We start from the raw sequence: 19,409 nt of genomic DNA on the forward strand, positions 1-19,409 counted from the left end.
AATTTGAATATTTCAACTTTTTAGCATTTTAAAGTAAATTAGTTACCAGTCGTGAAGTGAACTTTCGCAGAGGTGAACAACTTGTGTTTCGCGCGCTCATATGACCTTAGCAGTTGCGAGCGCCGTAAAACCTTATACTACTATACTATACTGAGTTCGTACAGGTTCATTCCTCTCTGATTTTGGTTGATTTTGACCCCTTCATTGCCTTATGACATACTTGGAATGTCACGAAAATGCGTAGAGCTTTTACTTTTAGAGTTCTGCTGGACCATGGACGTCTCTGAAGTTGGCAAAATTTGCCGTTACTGGTTGCCTACAAGACATTGCGTGTTACGTCCGGCTGACCATCTGGGACTGAGAGTTGTAAGGGTGATTTGTCCTTTTAAAGAATTTTGTTAAGAAATATTTCTCGGCCTCAGTAACTTGAATCCCATGTAAATACTCATGATATATTGTAAGTATTTTACGTTCCCTTCAATACATGTAGGGGAGGGGTTGCTATGTCCCTGTTTAGGGGGTCAACCCAGTGGACAAAAAGGTACATGATAATGATATCATATATACTGGATACAAAAACTTCCGGACAAGGTAGAGAACTCACATCATTGTGCAGTGACAAAGAGCTTAATCATTACACCACAGACACAGGTACAAACTGAATTCTGCTGTAGACAGAGTGGTAACAGTGAGACGATATGTCTTGAATTTTGTCTTATCTAATTGAGAAATGTTTGTTGCCCTTTATTTCTGTAAAGCCACTAGTGAGCCAGCAGGAGCTTATTTTTTTCTGTTGCCGTCTGTCCTCAGCCTACTACAATGACATCGTGATCGGGGCCGTGTGCTGCCGCATAGACACCTCGGAGAACCAGAAACGGCTGTACATCATGACCCTGGGCTGTCTGGCTCCTTACCGGCGGCTTGGCATCGGTAGGTTGTCTTGGAGACGGCATCATGTGGCTTAACTTACTTTGAAAGTCGGAAAACTTCAACTACTAACACCATATACACTAAATGTACCCCACAGATACACCAGAATTACAGTATATTGTTGCAGCAAAAAAGAACAAAGAGACCTGTTAAAGTTTTTGGTGGGTGACCTTTCAAAAATGGTGGAAATTTTAACACATATGCAGAAATTTTTTAGGAGTACCTGTCCAAATAGAGGTGTAGTAAATACAGGGAAACTGCTTGATTTTAGTGGAATTGAAAAAATAAATCAACTGAGTTTTTATCCTACAAGTTTTCTGAAGCTGCTGAAACATTGTTCATTTTTATGTAACACGTTTAGTAAGCAGGGTTCAGAGCAAAGAAGACTGTCACAAAACAGCACAACGATGACCGGTGTCTCCTTTACCTCTGCGTGGTTTGTTTTGCCTGGCTGACTTGCTCTAGATCGAATTCCTTATTTAGTCACAAAGCTACTCCTAGTTCCTGCTCTTGTACTATAGGATCAGGATCTAAAGGTGTCATTCTTTTTCTGTTTATGTCGTAGGTCTAACTCTAGTACTAACCCTAGATCTAGCACAACCTGTCATGTCCGTAATCGGTCTTGGTCCCAGGATTTCACATTCTAAACGTTTATTCGCAGCTAATTTAATTGACGACTATCTGTGAACTCGGAATCTCTGTCAGAGTGGCAGCCTCTGATGTCCTCTCTAAAATTGTCGCTGTTATCTTTTTAAAAATCTCTGAACTTCTAGAGTGCGTTTGTTTCAACATGGAAATAAATGCCCGACTTGTTGGCCTAAGTGACGCAAGATAAACATCACGGATTGGTTGAGGCGAGCTTCCAAAATCATCTGCTTCTCAAAGATTTCTTCCTGTAAACAAGTTCCGGAACGTAATTTTGATCAGCTGAAAGTATATGATACTTGCTGTGGTGTTTCCCACATCTTACGTGGTGGTAGTGAATTGGAAGCAATTTATTATGTTTTATTTTTTATCCCAGCAAGATTGCAAAATTGTGCAGAATACGAAAAAAAACTGCATTTTTTTTTTGGACTCCCCATTTGTGACTCTCCAAGCCTGTATGATTGTGCTGTATAGGGTGAGGCATTGGTGGGGTGAGGGAGGGGGGGCTTGTGAGTGGATAGGGTGAGGGAGGGACTTGTGAGTGGATAGGGTGAGGGAGGGACTTGTGAGTGGATAGGGTGAGGGAGGGACTTGTGAGTGGATAGGGTGAGGGAGGGGCTTGTGAGTGGATAGGGTGAGGGAGGGGCTTGTGAGTGGATAGGGTGAGGGAGGGGCTTGTGAGTGGATAGGTTGAGTGGAAAACTTGTGAGTGGATAGGGTGAGGGAGGGGCTTGTGAGTGGAAAGGGTGAGGGAGGGGCTTGTGAGTGGAAAGGGTGAGGGAGGGGCTTGTGAGTGGATAGGGTGAGGGAGGAACTTGTGAGTGGATAGGGTGAGTGAAAAACTTGTGAGTGGATAGGGTGAGGGAGGAACTTGTGAGTGGCGTGAACTGACTCTGGTCTCTGATGTGTCCTCAGGTACGGTCATGCTGGAGCACGTCCTCAACATCTGCGAGAAGGAGGGGAACATCGACAACGTGTTTCTGTGAGTGCCAGTCCTCTGTCCGTGTCGCTAGTTCAGGGTTGTCTACACTTTGTGTGTCACAGTCAGGGTGTGGGAGGAAGAGTTTTCTCACTGAGGAGATGTGTGAGGTCACACACAGTGGGGAGGGATGTAGGTCACACACACACAGTAGAGATGTACCGTACACGCACAGTGGGGATGTACCGTACACGCACAGTGGGGATGTACCGTACACGCACAGTGGGGATGTACCGTACACGCACAGTGGGGATGTACTGTACACGCAGTGGGGATGTACCGTACACACACAGTGGGGATGTACCGTACACGCACAGTGGGGATGTACCGTACACGCACAGTGGGGATGTACTGTACACGCAGTGGGGATGTACCGTACACACACAGTGGGGATGTACCGTACATGCACAGTGGGGAGGAATGTACGTACACGCACAGTGGGGATGTACCGTACACACACCTCGTAGAGATGTATCATACACACTCCGTGCCTCTTACAATTGCATGAAGTCCACCTAAGCTGAACACGGTTAATCAGAAAAAAGACAAACGAGTAAATCAAAAGAAAATAAAATGCTTAATTTGTTTCCTTGTGTTTGAGCAACCCGCCTAATCAACACACAAAAAAAGCTCCACTGTGTTACACCTTTGGTTAACCACTGGAGATTGTTACACCTTTGGTTAACCACTGGAGATTGTTACACCTTTGGTTAACCACTGGAGATTGTTACACCTTTGGTTAACCACTGGAGATGCTCTCTGTCTCCGTCTCTTTGGTTGAGGGTCACTGTTGGTGGTCCCTGCTTCTGTTTCTGTCTGTTTGTTTTTACTTTTTGGCAACCCTAAATGGCGGTTGTCGTGCGGGAGTGCTTCTCTGTACTTACAGCTGACACTTGCCTGTCTACGTGTCTCATTGTGGGTGGTTGGCCGGTGCTCTGGTGTGGTTTGCTCCTTCTTTCCTATAAAAAAATCTATCACCTCTATCTCCCCTCCTTCTATTTCGTGTTTGTTACTCTCTTGTAACACCTCTAATCTTCGGCACTTATATGACCTTATTGTGTTGCAAGTGCCGTAAAACACTTACTAAAACTAACTCCCTGTGTGTGTCCCCCAGCCACGTACAAGTGAACAACGACGGTGCCATCCGCTTCTACGAGAAGTTTGGCTTCAAGATTGTGGAGGAGAAGAAGAACTACTACAAGCGCATCGAGCCCGCAGACGCCTACGTCCTGCAGAAGTCGTTCAAAGATGGCGGCAGTGCGGAGGAAAAAGTGGAGTCTTCATCGGGAGAAAGTGTAGAGAAATCACCGTCTTCGTGAAGGAGAGTTGTTGTAGTTAGATTTTGATTAGTTGGGGGGGTTGTACCACACTGGGTGAGGTTTCGTTTGTTTTTCTCACATTATTGGGCAAGAAGGTTCACATTTTAAGTGTGATCGCTTTATAATAAATTAACAATGTCCCCTACCAATTACATTGGATAGAAAATCATTTGTAAAAAAATTCCTTTGAGGAGTATTGGTGTATCTATGGCACGGGTAATTGTGCTTTGAACGAGGTGTTCGGGGAATTCGTCAGTCCCGATGAGGGTTTGTTGAGTTCAGTCTTTTGCTGTCTGCAATAAGTTGGAAGATAGGACTTTCTGACATCTTGGGGGTGAGTGAATGGTGAGCTGGTCGCGTTGATGACTTTTGAACCACGGTCAGACAGCTGTTAAAAGACAGTGTTGATGGTAGAATTTTTCTGTGAGACTTGCCTCTATCTTATATATATATATATATATATAGTAGTAAGGAAAATGTATTGGTGTGTTTGTAAGGAAAGAAGACAGGAGATGTTTCAATTCAAAATGTATACAGTTTCTAAAATGTGGCCTTCATTTGTCATTGTCGTATGTCAAAAACAAAAAAGAGGTTTTCAAGAAAAGCAAAGTACAGTTTCATTTCATGCAGATCATTTTGGGGTTACTACAAAATATTTAATTTGTATAAACCTGTGTTAACCCTCACTCTGGCAAGGGCCGATTAGATCAGCCCATTTCCTGCCATGAAACTGGCAGGGCCGATCTCATAGGACCATATAGTAAACTGCTGCTTCTGCCTTCCAACTAAATATTTGGGGCTTCCCAAAGTGATTTCTGATTGGCTAAAAGGCTAACCTCCAACCAATCAGAATATTTGTACCATTCTGGCCTAGGAGAAGAGTATTTTGCTTTCAAAACAGGGATGTTTTGAAAGCTTGTTGATCAGGCCACAAGTCACAAGCCACTAATGCCAGTGTAGATCTATCACTTGTGTGGGTCTAAAATGGCCAAAAATCGATCTTTTTTGGATACATTTGAAAGTGAATTGACTAGGGAAAGTAATTCAGACACTGTTAGTGGTGGATTTATTGGTGTTCAGTCAAGATTGGGATTAGATCTGACAGACAATGGGGATACATGTACCAGTTCTCAACCTGCCCCAACTTCTCTTTCAAATGGAACACTAGATTCTACTACTTTGGGAGTCTAATAGGGGCAGAAAAAGGAGAGCTATAGAGTCAAGTAGGTTCCTTTTGCTATACTAATTATTACAGACTACCAGCAGATTGCTGAAAACCACATGGTTGTACTTAGAGTGTTTTTATGTTGAGTATGGTATGAAATTAGCGAGTATCATCAGCTGCGCTCGAAACAGACCACATGACAAGTTGAAACAGTCATAACTCATTACCTGTTCTTCTCAAACCTATAAATCTATACATTTTCTGAAAGGTAATTGAAAAACCCATATTTCTGCTATCTCACATTTTTTATAACAAGAAATACATTAGATTGGTGAATATGCTAATGAGCATGTACATTTTTTGTCAGCCATCTTGGATTTCAAAGTTACATAACCCCTTGAAAATTAAATAAAATCATATGTTCAATGGCAAAATATAAACGTTCATTCAATTCTTTCAGAAAATATATACTTTTGTAGGGTTTTTATTTGATGCAAGTCCATAAATTTGATTTGTAAAGCATGTGCACGTTTTGGCTGACTGGCCCTGCCATTCCTGTTGAAACCACTTGCCAGAGTTAGGGTTAAGAAGGAAATGAGTCTTGGACCAGTGGAAGTACCTCTACAACATAGGCTACTGGGTTCTCATTTTTTCCCCAATTTTGGCATACGAGGATGTTGAATGACGGCGACAAATGTGCACCTTTTTTTATTTACGTCTAAGGGTGGAGAGTTCTGCATTTTCTTTTTTTCTTCCTTCTCTTTTTCCTGTGTCCTGCGATGGAGCAGTAGCGAGTGAGATCATCGTCGATATCATGACGGCCGTCACAGTTGTCCATGTGTTACTCATTTTTTACCACCATTGAGTTGTTGCAATGATCAAAATACTTGGAGTTTCCTGGCCTGGCTGTAACATCGTTGTTTACTAAAAATCCAAAATTTGACAGTTTTGTTTCCATTTTTGCTGGTCATAAGGTTGACATAAGTCAGCCCAGTTTCCTGAAGTTTTCTCAACACCAAACAAAATGGCTGAAATTGTGTTTTGACCATGAAGTATTTACTTTGTATGTGTGGACTCGCGTGCTTAAGTTCACAGGATTTGTTGGTGGGTTTTTTATTCTTTCAAAAGCTCACCCGAGATTATTTTTTTCACTGATAATCAACCAGCTTTACTAACTGATGTGTGACAGTTTGTTCTGTGGTGTGGCGGGCGTGTGTGTGAGCGGGGAATGATTGTCTGCAGCTGTCTGGGCCAAAGTAAAGTACAGCACGACCTGTTCTAGGCTGAGTCGCGACGGAGCCAGGGAAATGTTCTCGTTCTGTCTTGGGCAGGGGAAGTGGGGCTCACATAGACGGGCGAACTAGTAACTGCAGGCCCCCTCCCTTAGCCCGACAGTGTGACATTATGGGTGGAGCTGATGGAACAAGTTGTGTTTCCAAAAAGAGCCAAGTGGGCAAAGTAGTTTTGTGTCTTAGGCAGGTCAGAACCCTCGAAAGGGGAAGAAATTTCTCTTCCATTTCCTCATTGTGAAGGTTTCCGTCTTAGACTTAGACCGGTGTAATTGATCAAACCCGAACCCCCACCCTACCACAGCTGCGTGCTAGTAGGATAAGGAAGGTTTCCGTTTCAGACAGGTGTGGTAGAGAGGAATTGATCTACTCACCCCAACTCTCACCTCAGCCCAGCCCGGCCCAGCTCCCTGCTAGGGACTTGTGTCTTGTGGGCAACATGCGGAGTGGCTGTGTCATACATACATGGTCGCTTTTAAGCACAAGGGGGCTATCCCGAAAAATACTGTTTTGAGAAAATCAAAGGTAGAGTTTTTGTTCTTAGTTCAGTGTCTTTAAAAGACAAGGAGAGTTTTCTCTATTACCTAACAAATGTACACCCCAATGTGACCAAACCTCTCCTAGATCTAGGGCAATGCCCACTTTTGGTGTAGGTCAAGATTCCTGGAAACCCCCGAAATCTGGGTTAGCCTGCTTGTCCTTAAAAGCGACCACATGATCTTACACTGACTTGCACATATGGGAAACACTGGGCTGTGGTCCTCGTGGTAGATGGTGGGGGGGGGTGTGGGGGGGGGGGCGGCTATACTTTACTTGTCCTGCTGTTTGCCTTCCTGTGTGTCTGACTGACTGTTTGCCTGTGTGTGTGTCTGACTGACTGTTTGCCTGTGTGTGTGTCTGACTGACTGACTGTTTGCCTGTGTGTGTGTCTGTGTGGGAGATGTGGATTCTGTGTACATTTTTGCTGACTACAATGTTGTTGTTTGTTTTCCTGGGTTATGAGATGACCAGTTCTCAAATAAACGTGTGAGATTTTATTAATTAACATTGTGCTGCTTTGTTTCTGGTTTCTTTTCACAACTTCTAATAGATCATGTCAATAGTTGCAGTTAGTTGGAGGGGCCAATTGTAGGTCCTACTTCTTTTCTTTCCCTCTGTTGTTTCCGTCTGTCTGTGTGGTTGGAGGGTACCACTGGTAGGTTCTACTTCTCTATTTTCCGTCTGTTGTTTCCGTCTGTCTGACTTTTTCGCAGCACCAAATGACTGACATTGTGTTGACGGGCTTCTCTTTCCTCATCCAAACAAACACCCGCTACGTGATGAATGTAGGCCGACCCAAGGACGATAGATGTTGGATAGGAAAGAAGGAGCAAACCATACCAGAGCATCTGCCAACCACCCATGCGCTGGGGGTTCGAACTAGAGCCATGCCCCTTACCAGTCGAGCTCATGACCTGCTGAACTTCCAGCCTGTAAGCAGTAGCCAGTCTTTGAGTAGACTCGGCAGTTGGTATCTTAGCGGAGCTGGTAGACATTTGGCTTACAAATTCAAGTTCAATTCCACTTCAGTACAGTATAGTTTTAGAACAGTGTACATGTATAGTGGTACATTGCTCAAACTGATCGTAAGTTTGCAAAGAGTAGATTTGGACACTCGGAACCTCTGCTGTAGCAAAGAAGTAGACAGTGCAAATCACACAAAACATGCACACATACATACATATATATATATATATACAACTGGAACAAGAAATTCAATGAAAAAAAGACAAAATGCACGTCATGTTTACGTATAGTTTATTAGATTTATGGCGTATAAATTGTATAAAGTATTAATTCAATATAATATAAATAAATAAAAAAAGAGAAAGCAGTAAGTTGTGAACTGGAGCTAAAGGCCTCAGCACACAGCCACCAAACAGAACAAAGACTTGGGGAAAAGTTCAGCCCCGTATTTGGACTTGTTTGACCTAGTGTGCATCAGGTGGGGTCACAATTATATCCCACAGGAACAGCGTGCTGTGATGTAGCGACAACGCAAAGACGCTCTGGGGCTGACCTTGAACTGTAGTGTCATGAAACCCCAAGTAGGTATTATTCTAAACTCAGTCGTCTAACTAACACACAAACTAACAGTCTAAGTCTAACTGACACACATTTATTAACAGTCGAACACACATTTACTAACAGTCTGACTAACACACACAAACTAACTCACGCAAACTAACACACACATATTGAAATCAGCCGTACACTGTTATAATGTACAAATTCTGCTATGTACACATTTTCAATACAGAAAATAAACAAGAAAAGATTTAGGGCCTGATAATCGGACCACTGTGTGCGTGTTTTGCTATGTGTGTATAGACGATCATATAAAATTTGACTGGTTTTTTTTCCCAGTTGTCTTCACATGTTGAAGCAGAGCCGACTCAAAACAGCCAAGTCACTTTACTGTCCCCGTCGTTTTATGAAAGAAAATTCTGAAATTATGCAAACTGAGCCCAAAAATGTGAAATTATGCGATTCTCTTAATTCGCAGAGAATGATAAAGGAAAATAATAAGAAATTAAGCCAAAAAAAGATCAAATTGTGCTCAATTATGCGGGATGCATAAAACCACGGGGACAGACTTTACTACCTGGAGTTGAAACATTGCATCAGTCACTTTACTACCTGGAGTTGAAACATTGCATCAGTCACTTTACTACCTGGGGTTGAAACATTGCATCAGTCACTTTACTACCTGGAGTTGAAACATTAATAATAATAATAATAATAGAAAGCATTTGTATAGCGCATATCCCCGCTCAGCAGCAGGCTCTATGCGCTTTACACTATATTATTACCCCAGCAGACCATAGAACACTCCGAAACATTCTCAGCTTCCCGGGAAGCATACAGTGCGAGCAGCCGATTAAGCGCTCAAACACTAACAAACTGACAAGATCTTTCGCTGTCTATAGCCGGGTACCCATTCCCACCTGGGTGAAGTGAGGAAAATTCGTGTAAAGTGCCTTTCCCAAGGACACAACGTCGGGCCCTTGACGGGATTCGAACCCACGACCTTACGGTTGCAAGTCCGAGAGCCTAACCACTAGGCCACCGACGCCACATTGCATCAGTCACTTTACTACCTGGAGTTGAAACATTGCATCAGTCACTTTACTACCTGGGGTTGAAACATTGCATCAGTCACTTTACTACCTGGAGTTGAAACATTAATAATAATAATAATAATAGAAAGCATTTGTATAGCGCATATCCCCGCTCAGCAGCAGGCTCTATGCGCTTTACACTATATTATTACCCCAGCAGACCATAGAACACTCCGAAACATTCTCAGCTTCCCGGGAAGCATACAGTGCGAGCAGCCGATTAAGCGCTCAAACACTAACAAACTGACAAGATCTTTCGCTGTCTATAGCCGGGTACCCATTCCCACCTGGGTGAAGTGAGGAAAATTCGTGTAAAGTGCCTTTCCCAAGGACACAACGTCGGGCCCTTGACGGGATTCGAACCCACGACCTTACGGTTGCAAGTCCGAGAGCCTAACCACTAGGCCACCGACGCCACATTGCATCAGTCACTTTACTACCTGGAGTTGAAACATTGCATCAGTCACTTTACTACCTGGAGTTGAAACATTGCATCAGTCACTTTACTACCTGGGGTTGAAACATTGCATCAGTCACTTTACTACCTGGGGTTGAAACATTGCATCAGTCACTAAATCTAAGATACAGCAGTTTTTGTTTCAATTAAAGACGTTAAGGATTCAACACAAAAACAAAACAAGTTATCCACAAAAAAAAATCATTTTGTCTGAGAGAAATGTTGACTTGTCCTCAACACAAAACCTGGACTTACTGTTTGCTGTCCACTGTGTTATCTAGCCAGCCGATGGCGCCACAGAGCTTAGACCTTGCCTGGATCCGAACCAGCAAGATGTCTTTGTCGGTGAAAGCTTCGTATTCTATGGTCAGGGGAGAGAACTATGGCTGTATCTCAAGGAAGGGCGAGATTTCTATGGCACTCAGGTTCAGACGACTGTTGGGATCTGAAACAAAATGAAAAAGAAACAAATACATAGAAACAATGCTAAATAATGCAAATGGAGAATCTTGAAAAAGCTCAAGATAAAGAACTGTTTATTTATAGATTTAATTAGCTCACAAAGCTCACTTATTTTGGCTCACAAAAACACAGAATCTATATATATATATATATATATATATATATATATATATATATATATGTCAACTCGCACTTTATACACTGGTAGACATCTGGGCTACATAACAATTAACATGTAGATCTAGTCTAATTTTGATTACACCGGTGCCGTTAAAGTGGTAAAATGACAATGTACGTTTTTCTGGAAAAGTTCCGCTTGAAGCGTATTTAATTATTATGTCACATTGTCACATGTGTGTAGATCTATGCATGTTTTTCATGAATACTATAATTAATCATTTAAAGGTATAGCGCATAGAAGATGATTGTAACACTGATTTGCGCAATGTAAATGTCATATAATTTTAAGCGAATAACGTAATATTACGGGATTGAGGGAGGGGGGGGGGGGGCAGGAAAGTGTTTAAAAAGTGTAAGATTATATTTGAACAGCCCCAAAACCACGCTGGTCACACCTGCCCAACGTCAGCGAGCGTTTAAGCACCATGCAACCTCCATGCAGGGGTTTTTTTTATTTTTTTTTTTTTTTGGTGGACATTCACATTTAACTTCTAGACATTCACATTTAACTTCTGATTTTGATCTAACAAAACTCATAGGTTACTTTAGATTGCAATGAGCATAGCAACAATGTATTCCAATAGTTCCGTGGCATTGTTTTAGCTATACACGTCTTGCAACTTTTGCTAATTTTTCTTGCAACTTTTTGCTATTTTCAAATGCAACTTTCTCTGAGGACAGGTTAGAGAGCAGGTTAAAGGAGGGGAAAGGAGAAGATTTTAGAAAAAACATTTTAAATTTCTGTCGCTGTCAGGTTTCGAATGTGGGACGTATTGAATTAGGGGAGAACACCGTAACCTCTAGACCACGAAAGCATCAGAATTTTATTTGTTCGAAGTTTTATTGAAATTATAATGTCTAGATGACTGAGTTATTTTAATGGGGTCCTCTTTTTTTAAAAGACACCCTGTATTCAGAAAACTACATTTTCAGGGAGGAGTTCCGCGGAGGGCCGGCACTTACCACGACAAGGTCCACTGAGCAAACTATACAAGAGTTAGGGTTAGGGTAAGGGTTAGACCTAGGGTTAGGGTTACGATTTGGGTCAGGGTAAGGGTTCATGTTAGGGTTTGGGTTAAGGTGTGTTGTTGGTCGGCCGGAGAGAGAGAGGGAGGGAGAGAGAGAGAATGTTTGGGTGTTGATTACGAAATTAGCAAACAAATAGATCTAGACTTAAGATCTACGATGCCCTAGATCCTAGATCTAAGCCAAAGAACAGTCAGAAAAAAACCTGGTCACCAACATGGCTCCTAGATCGGCACACACATATGTGATCGGCACTCCTGTACAATTGCAGTCCCGTTTGCTTTGTACTAAATCACACTAGATCTAGATCAAGACTAGAATCTAGATCTAGATCTACATCTAGAATCTAGAACTAGATCTAGATCTAGATCTAGAAATCTAATCTAGACTCTAGATCAAGATCTCCCCTGCACATGTAGTAATTTTTACGTGTTTCTTATTTAGACCAAGATCTAGATCTAATATCTAGATTCTAGATCTAGATCTAGATCTAGATCTAAACTGAATTAAAATGATCTAGATTAGATCTAGACCTAGATCTAGATCTAGATTTAGATCTAGAATCTAGAATCTCTAGATCTAGATAACTTGGTGCTTTTTCGGTAGTTCCTAATTGCGGGGTGGGAACTAGATATCTAGATTCTAGAATTAGATCTAGATATATATCTAGATATAGATCTAGATCTTCTAAATTCACTCCCACAATGGCCATCATGTAAATTGTAAACAAACGGGACCGCAATTGTACAGTAGTGCCTCTAAATCTAGATCTAGATCTAGATTAGATCTAGAATCTAGATCTAGATATATCTAGATTTAGATATCAAAACATCTTGTTCTGGATCAGCAGGTAGATCTAGATCTAGAATCTAGATCTAGTCACTGACGTACCAAACACAGCCTGGCTTATTTACACTTGTCAACAAATAGAGCCTCTTGGAAAGCCCAACAAATATTACCGAAATTTGAACATCTGTAACTGGCTGAAAAATTAAATAATATAGATCTAGATCTAGATCTATGTGATTTTGGTATCAAATTTCTCAGGAAAATGAGCTCTATCCACCTAGCACATCAAAACAAATCTGCGTGAGAAAAATTATGTCAGATTAGACTGAAATAATAATACTCAAAATATGGTCAAAGAGAGGTAACCATGAAAAATACTGAAGGGGTGAATTTTTTGGGTTATCTTCCTTAACTCAAACCCAAAGATTATAGCCTAATACAATAGCTCACAGCGTGACGTTCTATGTGTCAGACATGGGTACTTTCTTACTCTTATTGGCATGGCCGGCGTGTCCCCATTTACATGTACAATCTCTGAACCCCCATCCTGCTTCGCACTAGCTCTAGCATTCTAAAAACCACCATTCTGTCTCGAAAAGTAGGCTACTAATTCGTCTGTTGATCCGCGCTTTTCACGTCCTTAAGTCTATGTCTTAGAGTGGGTGGCATCACTTCCGTTTATATGGGTGGCACCACTTCCACAAAATGAAGTACTAATTAGTGTAAGATCTTTGCTTGTGCCGGAAATACGCACGAAAAAAAAATTATTTAAAAAACATATTACGTTATACAGACAGAGGAAGGTAATTTCCAATGCAAAACAAGTTTACAAGTCTTTCATTCTCTAAAATAATATTTTAGGCGTGATAATTACTGCTCTGCTAACCCACATGCTTTTAGCGAAACGATACAACCAAATCAAGCTTTTGTAGGATTTTATGTGCACACAATGGCCAATGACGTAGTGTTTACACAAAGAACAATGACGTATGTGTGTACTCATTGAATGATGATGTATATGTGTACCCATTGAACGATGACGTAGTATTTACACAAAGAACGATGACGTTGATGATATAGGTGTACTCATCGAATGATGACGTAGGTGCGTAGACAAAGAACGATGACGTAGTTGGTCCCGTAAAGGGGAATAACTAGCAGGCTGCCATTTCTTAATTTCATTGTTATGTCCCTTGTTTTTGGCGGTCTACTATTCGCTTTTTTTCTTTTCAATTCTTTCATTGTTATGTTCCTTGTTTTCGCTTTGTTATTATTCGCTTTTTTTCTTTTCAATTGATATTTTCGTAATTAAAATTATTTCAACCTCCAAGTGCTATAGCTTCATGAATTTTCCGGGAACCTCATCATCTAGACGAAATTACAAATTGTATAGATCGAGATCTTCTAGATATCTAGATAAAGATCTTAAACTAATTCTTTGGTTTCGAAGTGACCAACCCATTTTCAAAGTTCGATGACACGCTGCCATTTAAAGTTCTTTGTTGACAGTTTGCTATCAGCTGAGTCCACATTCTGGCTATGGCTTTACTAAAGACTGTCTTAGGGAAGAATCCGATCTGGAATATGCCAATAACATCATTAGGTAGATCTAGATAGATTCTAGATCTAGATGTACACATCAAAGGAAGAATAGCTTCGACGTTCGATGCCGGGTAACTGCTGTCACTGCTGAGGGATCGGAGAAGTATTAGACTTAATAAAGATTCTCTAGATTCTAGATCTAGATCTAGATCTAGGCAGGCCTATTAATTAAGCCAATACGCCTAGATCTAGATCTATATCTAGATTCTATAGAAAATCAAGGCCTATCAGTTAGGCCTACGACGCCTAGAATAGCCTAGATCTAGTCTAATGGTCTACCTGCACTGTCAAAACACTAGATCTAGATTCTAGGCCTACATCTAGATCTAGATATCTAGATCTAATCTAGATCTAGATCTAGAATAGATCTAGGCTATTCGAAAAGGTAGTGTCAATTGCCACCGAGTGGCGCGGTGGCAATTGACAAAAATTGACTTTTTGTCAATTGCCACCGAGTAAATTAGAGCTCTTTTGCGTTGGAGGGTGGGTAGATCTAGCTTATTGTGCTCGCGAGTGCTCGGTGTTGTGCGTTCGCCTCTCTGTGTTTATGTGTGTGTGTGTGTCTTTTCTGCTTGAGTTTGTGTGCGTTTGTGACCTTCTACTTCTAGAATTGCCTGTGTTGGTTCTACACCAAAGTGTAGGCTAAGGCTTCTAGCCTAGATCTAGGCCTACATCTCATTGAAAACACGCCAAGTTGGTACCGTAGCTCTAGACTAGATCTAGAAATCTAGATGCTCGTCCAATTAAATTAGTTGAGAACAAATTGACCTATTAGACACAGATTATGTATAATGCTAAAGATAGTGTTGTTTTCAGACTTGACACCGCTTCACTCGGTGGCAATTGACAAAAAGTCAATTTTTGTCAATTGCCACCGCGTCACTCGGTGGTAATTGACGCTACCATTCGAAAAACCTTGACATTTTGTGAAACTCGAAATTCTTCACGTCATATATCTCAAAACTATATCTAGATCTAGATCTAGATTTAGATCTAGATTCTAGGTCTAGGTACTAAGCAGATATATATAAGACTATAGACTGTAATTTTCTAAGGTAGCGGTAGGTTGTCTTAGTATGTGTCTATAGTATAGTGTATAGTGTATAGATCTAGATATCTAGATCTAATCTAGAATCTAGATCTAGGTAGATTCTAGATCTAGTCTATATATATATAATATAATATGGCAACATTGAACAACAAGGCCAAGACAAGGCATCAAGTTTTAATTTCCCAAACTTCCGCAACACTGAAGTCGTAGAATTAAAGTACTGTCCAGCCAGCCCTAATTATGTTCCTGTAGGTCTAGATTTAGATCTAGAATCTAGATCTAGTCTAGGTCTAGAGTAAAATTTGGGAGGCATTTTAATTTTTTTTTCAAGGAACTGCCTATTTGCAAAGCCGCTTTGCGATTAGCGCCAGTGCTAAATAAATGTATCAGTCACTCAACTAATTAGATTGATGTGGGACATAATGTCTGTTTTTTAAATTGTTTTTTTGGATTTTGAAATTTGTTTGAGAAAGGTGTGCAGTTGGCGAACTTTTGGAACAGGAAACCCTCCACCCGTTCTGAATTTCAGTCAGAAACGTACAAATTAGCATGCTCAAGATCTCTTAGCCTTAGTTTCTCTATATGTGTAAAGATTTTAACAGTTTTGATATCATATCGCTCCCTAGATCTAGTAATAGTAGCGATAATGTCTGATGTGATCCGAGGATTGTTTGGTTGGTTGTTTTGCTGTTTGCGTTAACCACATTATGCTCAGTTTGAAAATTGTCATTTTTTTTCCTCATTCCAGCAATTGACAAGGTGTCCGATGGTAACTTAGAATAGGATCAGGTGATCGCAGGCCTATGGCTTGTGGCGGCTCGTATCACAGAACAGATGGCTAAACTGTAAAATGTACCTGCACTTGCTCCGAGCTGAGTTTCAAGTTGTTTAGGTGAGCATGCTTTGTTAATTGGTTTCAGAATTTCTCAAAGTAAGTTAACTTTTCTGAGGTTTAAGCTATTGTTGAAATTCAGTAAAGAAGTCGTTTGCTAGTATTGGGTCTACTTCTTTTTCTTGTCAAACTGTTGATTATATGGCTATATATTGGTTATGTCCCCTGTAGCTAGCATTGGTACATGATGTATTTTTTCGTTAAATGCGTAGTGGAAGCATAAAGATTGTAGTAAAGTGTATGGTGAAATCTGTTTTTACAATAATGAAGTAACCTTTATGAGCCACATAGACAGACCCGTCCTGTACTCCTGCTAATGATAATGGAGAATCTCCAAAAATAACCAACGGATTTAGGCCCGATTAGAAAAACTTTTGTGAAGATAAAGCGACCTATACAGTAACCTGTAAAATTTCACATGTGTAGAGAGAAATGAAAATAAGTATTTTAAGATTCCTAAACTTCTAATGAAATGTATTTTGTATAAAGATACAGATTGCTCTTTCGGCTAGATCCAACTGGTCAATATTGAATTCTACATATCCGTTTCATTGTCTTCCTCGGAACCTGAAAATCAACTCAGACATCGGTCCACGATTGTCATTCAACTCAACTACGGGAACTTCTACTTCCCCTCCATCGTCAGCCAGACCGTTAGATCTATCTCCATTGAAGTCTAAGAAGTAAGTTTATAGTGTTCACCATTGCACTACAAATCCTCAGCTCTGTCTCTCAGTACCTCATGATTTTTTTATGTTATTATTTTCTGGGTATTTTTACTTTTTACGTTATCAAATTGTACTCTTTCTATACATGACAAAAAAATAGCAGGAACATTTTTAGACAGTCATTTTCTTTCTTTTTAAATTGTGCTCATCAATGAAAATTGAATTGATAATAACTCTAAACAATTGTCGTGAATAGTAAAGAAGAATATATGAAAACAATAAAAGAATTGGGAAGGCTATAATTTGGCAAAAAAAACTACAAGTGCAACATAAAGATGTAAGATGATTTTGTTATTTCCTGATAATTTTTCAGAGGTTTATTAAATGTTCCAGTAGGCCTACTATGTTATATATGTCTCCGAAGAACATTTTTCTTGACTTTATAAGCTCTTTTATGTCCTTGAAATCATAAAATCCAGAGTTTCACACAAATGAATGTACAACACTTTGAACAAGAAGGATAGGGAGCTGACTATACAGTGGTCTCCGCCTAAGATCCCACCACTTACGATCCCGGTTCGCTTAAGATCCCGCTGTTTTAGGAAAACAGAATTTTTACTATACAAAAGTCACCCCTAAGATCCTGCTCTGATGGTCTACATTCGGCTAAGATCCCGCATTTCAGATCATAAATTGCTAAACAAAAACCCGGGCGGGCACAGCCGATCAACCTAGAGTGAAAAGTTGAGATCAATAAACTGTCCGTCGCGTCAAAGATCAACCACTATCGTAAATGTGATCACATACATGTTGTAAAACTCGATGCAGCGATACAATGTTTGCCCCAGACGGGATCACACTGGGGTGTGAACTGACCGACGCGTTTGTTTTCCCCATGCATCGCACTAACACCTGAGCTTGCCACCTAAACTTGCATCACTCTCTGGGTGGGTAGGCCCTACACTTTCCCTCCAGGCAGGATCACATCGAACCGTGAACTCTTCCTTGACCATTTGCAGCAGTTGTCTCTACTCCCGAATTTGCAAGACAGACTGAATTTTAATTGGTGGGTTCACAATGTAATGGTGTGTAACGACAAAGGCGGTTTGGAGGGGGAGGGGGCTCGGTCAGAGATGGAAAGCTATAAATTTTTGACAGGTAAAGAGGAGGGGCAACTGGATAAGCGTAGATCTCGAGACTCATGATAGGATAATAAGTGAAAATGGTACGCCTCATGCCACTATGCACCGTGATAGGTCATCAAGGTTAACCACTTTTTTGTTCGCCATACGTCATAAACCCACCAAGGGGGCACGTCAGTTCATTGCAGAGTGGAGGGAGAACATTTTACCAATTGTGAGCCTTAACATGAGTCACCATAGATTCTTCCCTGGGTTCGTCGGTTAAGATCCCGGTTCGCCTAAGATCCCGCATTTCCTTGCTCCCGAGCACCGGGATCTTAGGTGGAGACTACTGTATAACCACTTCCCTCCTCAAAACTTTCCACCCTTCAAAAGTTCCAAAGAAATATCCACAAAGTGGAAAAAAGACCATAGAAAATCTGCACACAGTTGGATTTTCATCAAACATATTCAGAAACAAAAAATTTAATGAACCTCTTTCTTGGATTCCGAAAATGTAAGCCTAAAAAATCCTGTAGAAAACTTTTGTGGGTAATTTCTAAAATAATATACACCTTTCTATTATCAACCCAATTTGTTTGCACAAGTTAATTTGTTGTGATTTATTCCTGTCATCCACATGAGTTACTTGTCCTATGATGTTCATATTGCCTCCACCTATTATAAACTCAAGTTATTTGCCAAAGTTTAACGATTGCCATCATTTCTTTTGTCCTGAGCTTTTCGTCTAATAATGTTCTTATAGCCTCCACCTATTATAAACTCAAGTTATTTGCTAAAGTTTAATGATTGCCATCATTTCTATCCTCCTGAGCTCTTCGTCTATTAATATTGTTTTAGCCTCCACCTATTTTTATTAAAACATCTTTTCCATCGTCCTCAGTTCCTCGTCCAATGATGATCCTGGCACTGGCCCGTGCGTCTCTTCACCGGCCACTTTCCCAGTCGCTGCTACAGTTGGAGCCTCGCTGTCATAAAATGGGAGGACCAGAGACAGTTTCCTGAGACTTCGTGCAGGTTGAGCACTACAGATGGATCATTTCTGCGTCTAAAACGTTAGGTAGCTCGATGTACCAGGGAAAATCCTGAAAGACCAAGAACAATTGAGATGTTGGGGTTTTTTTTGGGGGGAGGGGGGGTTGGTAAATGTTTGTATTTGTCGCGTGTCCCTTTTTCGGGTACATGCCATATTGCTGATCTTATTTGTGTCAGACAAAATTATTCACGAGAATGTGAGTAAGTAAGGGAACCTTCTCTTGTAAGAAAAGTGTAAGAATCAGGGGGTGGTCTTGAACCAATGTAATATTATACTTTTTTTCGATCCCGAGGTGTTAACTTTATCAAAATTCTACTGTAATTTGGGGGTGTTTTGACATTGACATGCATCTCAATTTTTTCCCTTATTAGTAAGAAAGAGTGTATGCATTATTTTGCTTGAATGATTTACTCTGTTATTTTTTAGTGAATGTAGAACTGCATATTTTATTTTATGTGCATGAATGTGTGTACGCATGTTTTTCATGAATATTATGTAAGACGCATAGATCAATGATTGTAACACGGATATGAATGTCATATTATTATTATTATAGGCGAACAGTGTAATATTACGGGGGGTGGGGTGGGGGTTAAGAGACAATATAAGAAGGGGG

The 19,409-nt window shown here is 40.7% G+C and overlaps 1 protein-coding gene and 2 long non-coding RNA genes across 7 annotated transcripts in view; 2 read left to right on the top strand and 1 right to left on the bottom strand.

Annotated features, from left to right (window-relative positions):
* Positions 1–713: 713 nt before the first annotated feature.
* Positions 714–7,374, top strand: LOC101856378 (N-alpha-acetyltransferase 50; the record flags this gene model as incomplete). Its single annotated transcript, XM_013088164.2, has 3 exons — positions 714–930; positions 2,491–2,557; positions 3,669–7,374. Coding segments are annotated over 3 exons (489 nt in total), but the record flags the coding sequence as incomplete, so codon positions are not given.
* Positions 7,375–9,379: 2,005 nt separating this feature from the next.
* On the bottom strand, positions 9,380–12,852 carry LOC118478576. The gene is made up of 3 exons (XR_004859146.1): positions 12,573–12,852; positions 9,929–10,390; positions 9,380–9,537 (listed from the first exon to the last, which is right to left on the bottom strand). It is a non-coding gene; the product is annotated as an uncharacterized LOC118478576 (long non-coding RNA).
* Positions 12,853–13,451: 599 nt separating this feature from the next.
* Positions 13,452–19,409, top strand: part of LOC118478575 — a 6,968-nt gene continuing 1,010 nt past the window's right edge. The window contains exons 1-4 of one of the 5 annotated variants that reach the window (XR_004859142.1): positions 13,679–14,107; positions 15,804–15,947; positions 16,531–16,630; positions 18,641–19,400. This is a non-coding gene — a long non-coding RNA (uncharacterized LOC118478575). Of the gene's footprint in view, positions 13,508–13,677; positions 14,108–14,657; positions 14,698–15,803; positions 15,948–16,530; positions 16,631–18,640; positions 19,401–19,409 lie in introns of those variants that run through there. The other 4 variants (XR_004859143.1, XR_004859144.1, XR_004859141.1 and 1 more) reach the window with 4 other exon arrangements.

This window comes from Aplysia californica, unplaced genomic scaffold (genome assembly GCF_000002075.1).
Source record: "Aplysia californica isolate F4 #8 unplaced genomic scaffold, AplCal3.0 scaffold00695, whole genome shotgun sequence".
In the NCBI taxonomy this organism is placed as follows: domain Eukaryota; kingdom Metazoa; phylum Mollusca; class Gastropoda; order Aplysiida; family Aplysiidae; genus Aplysia; species Aplysia californica.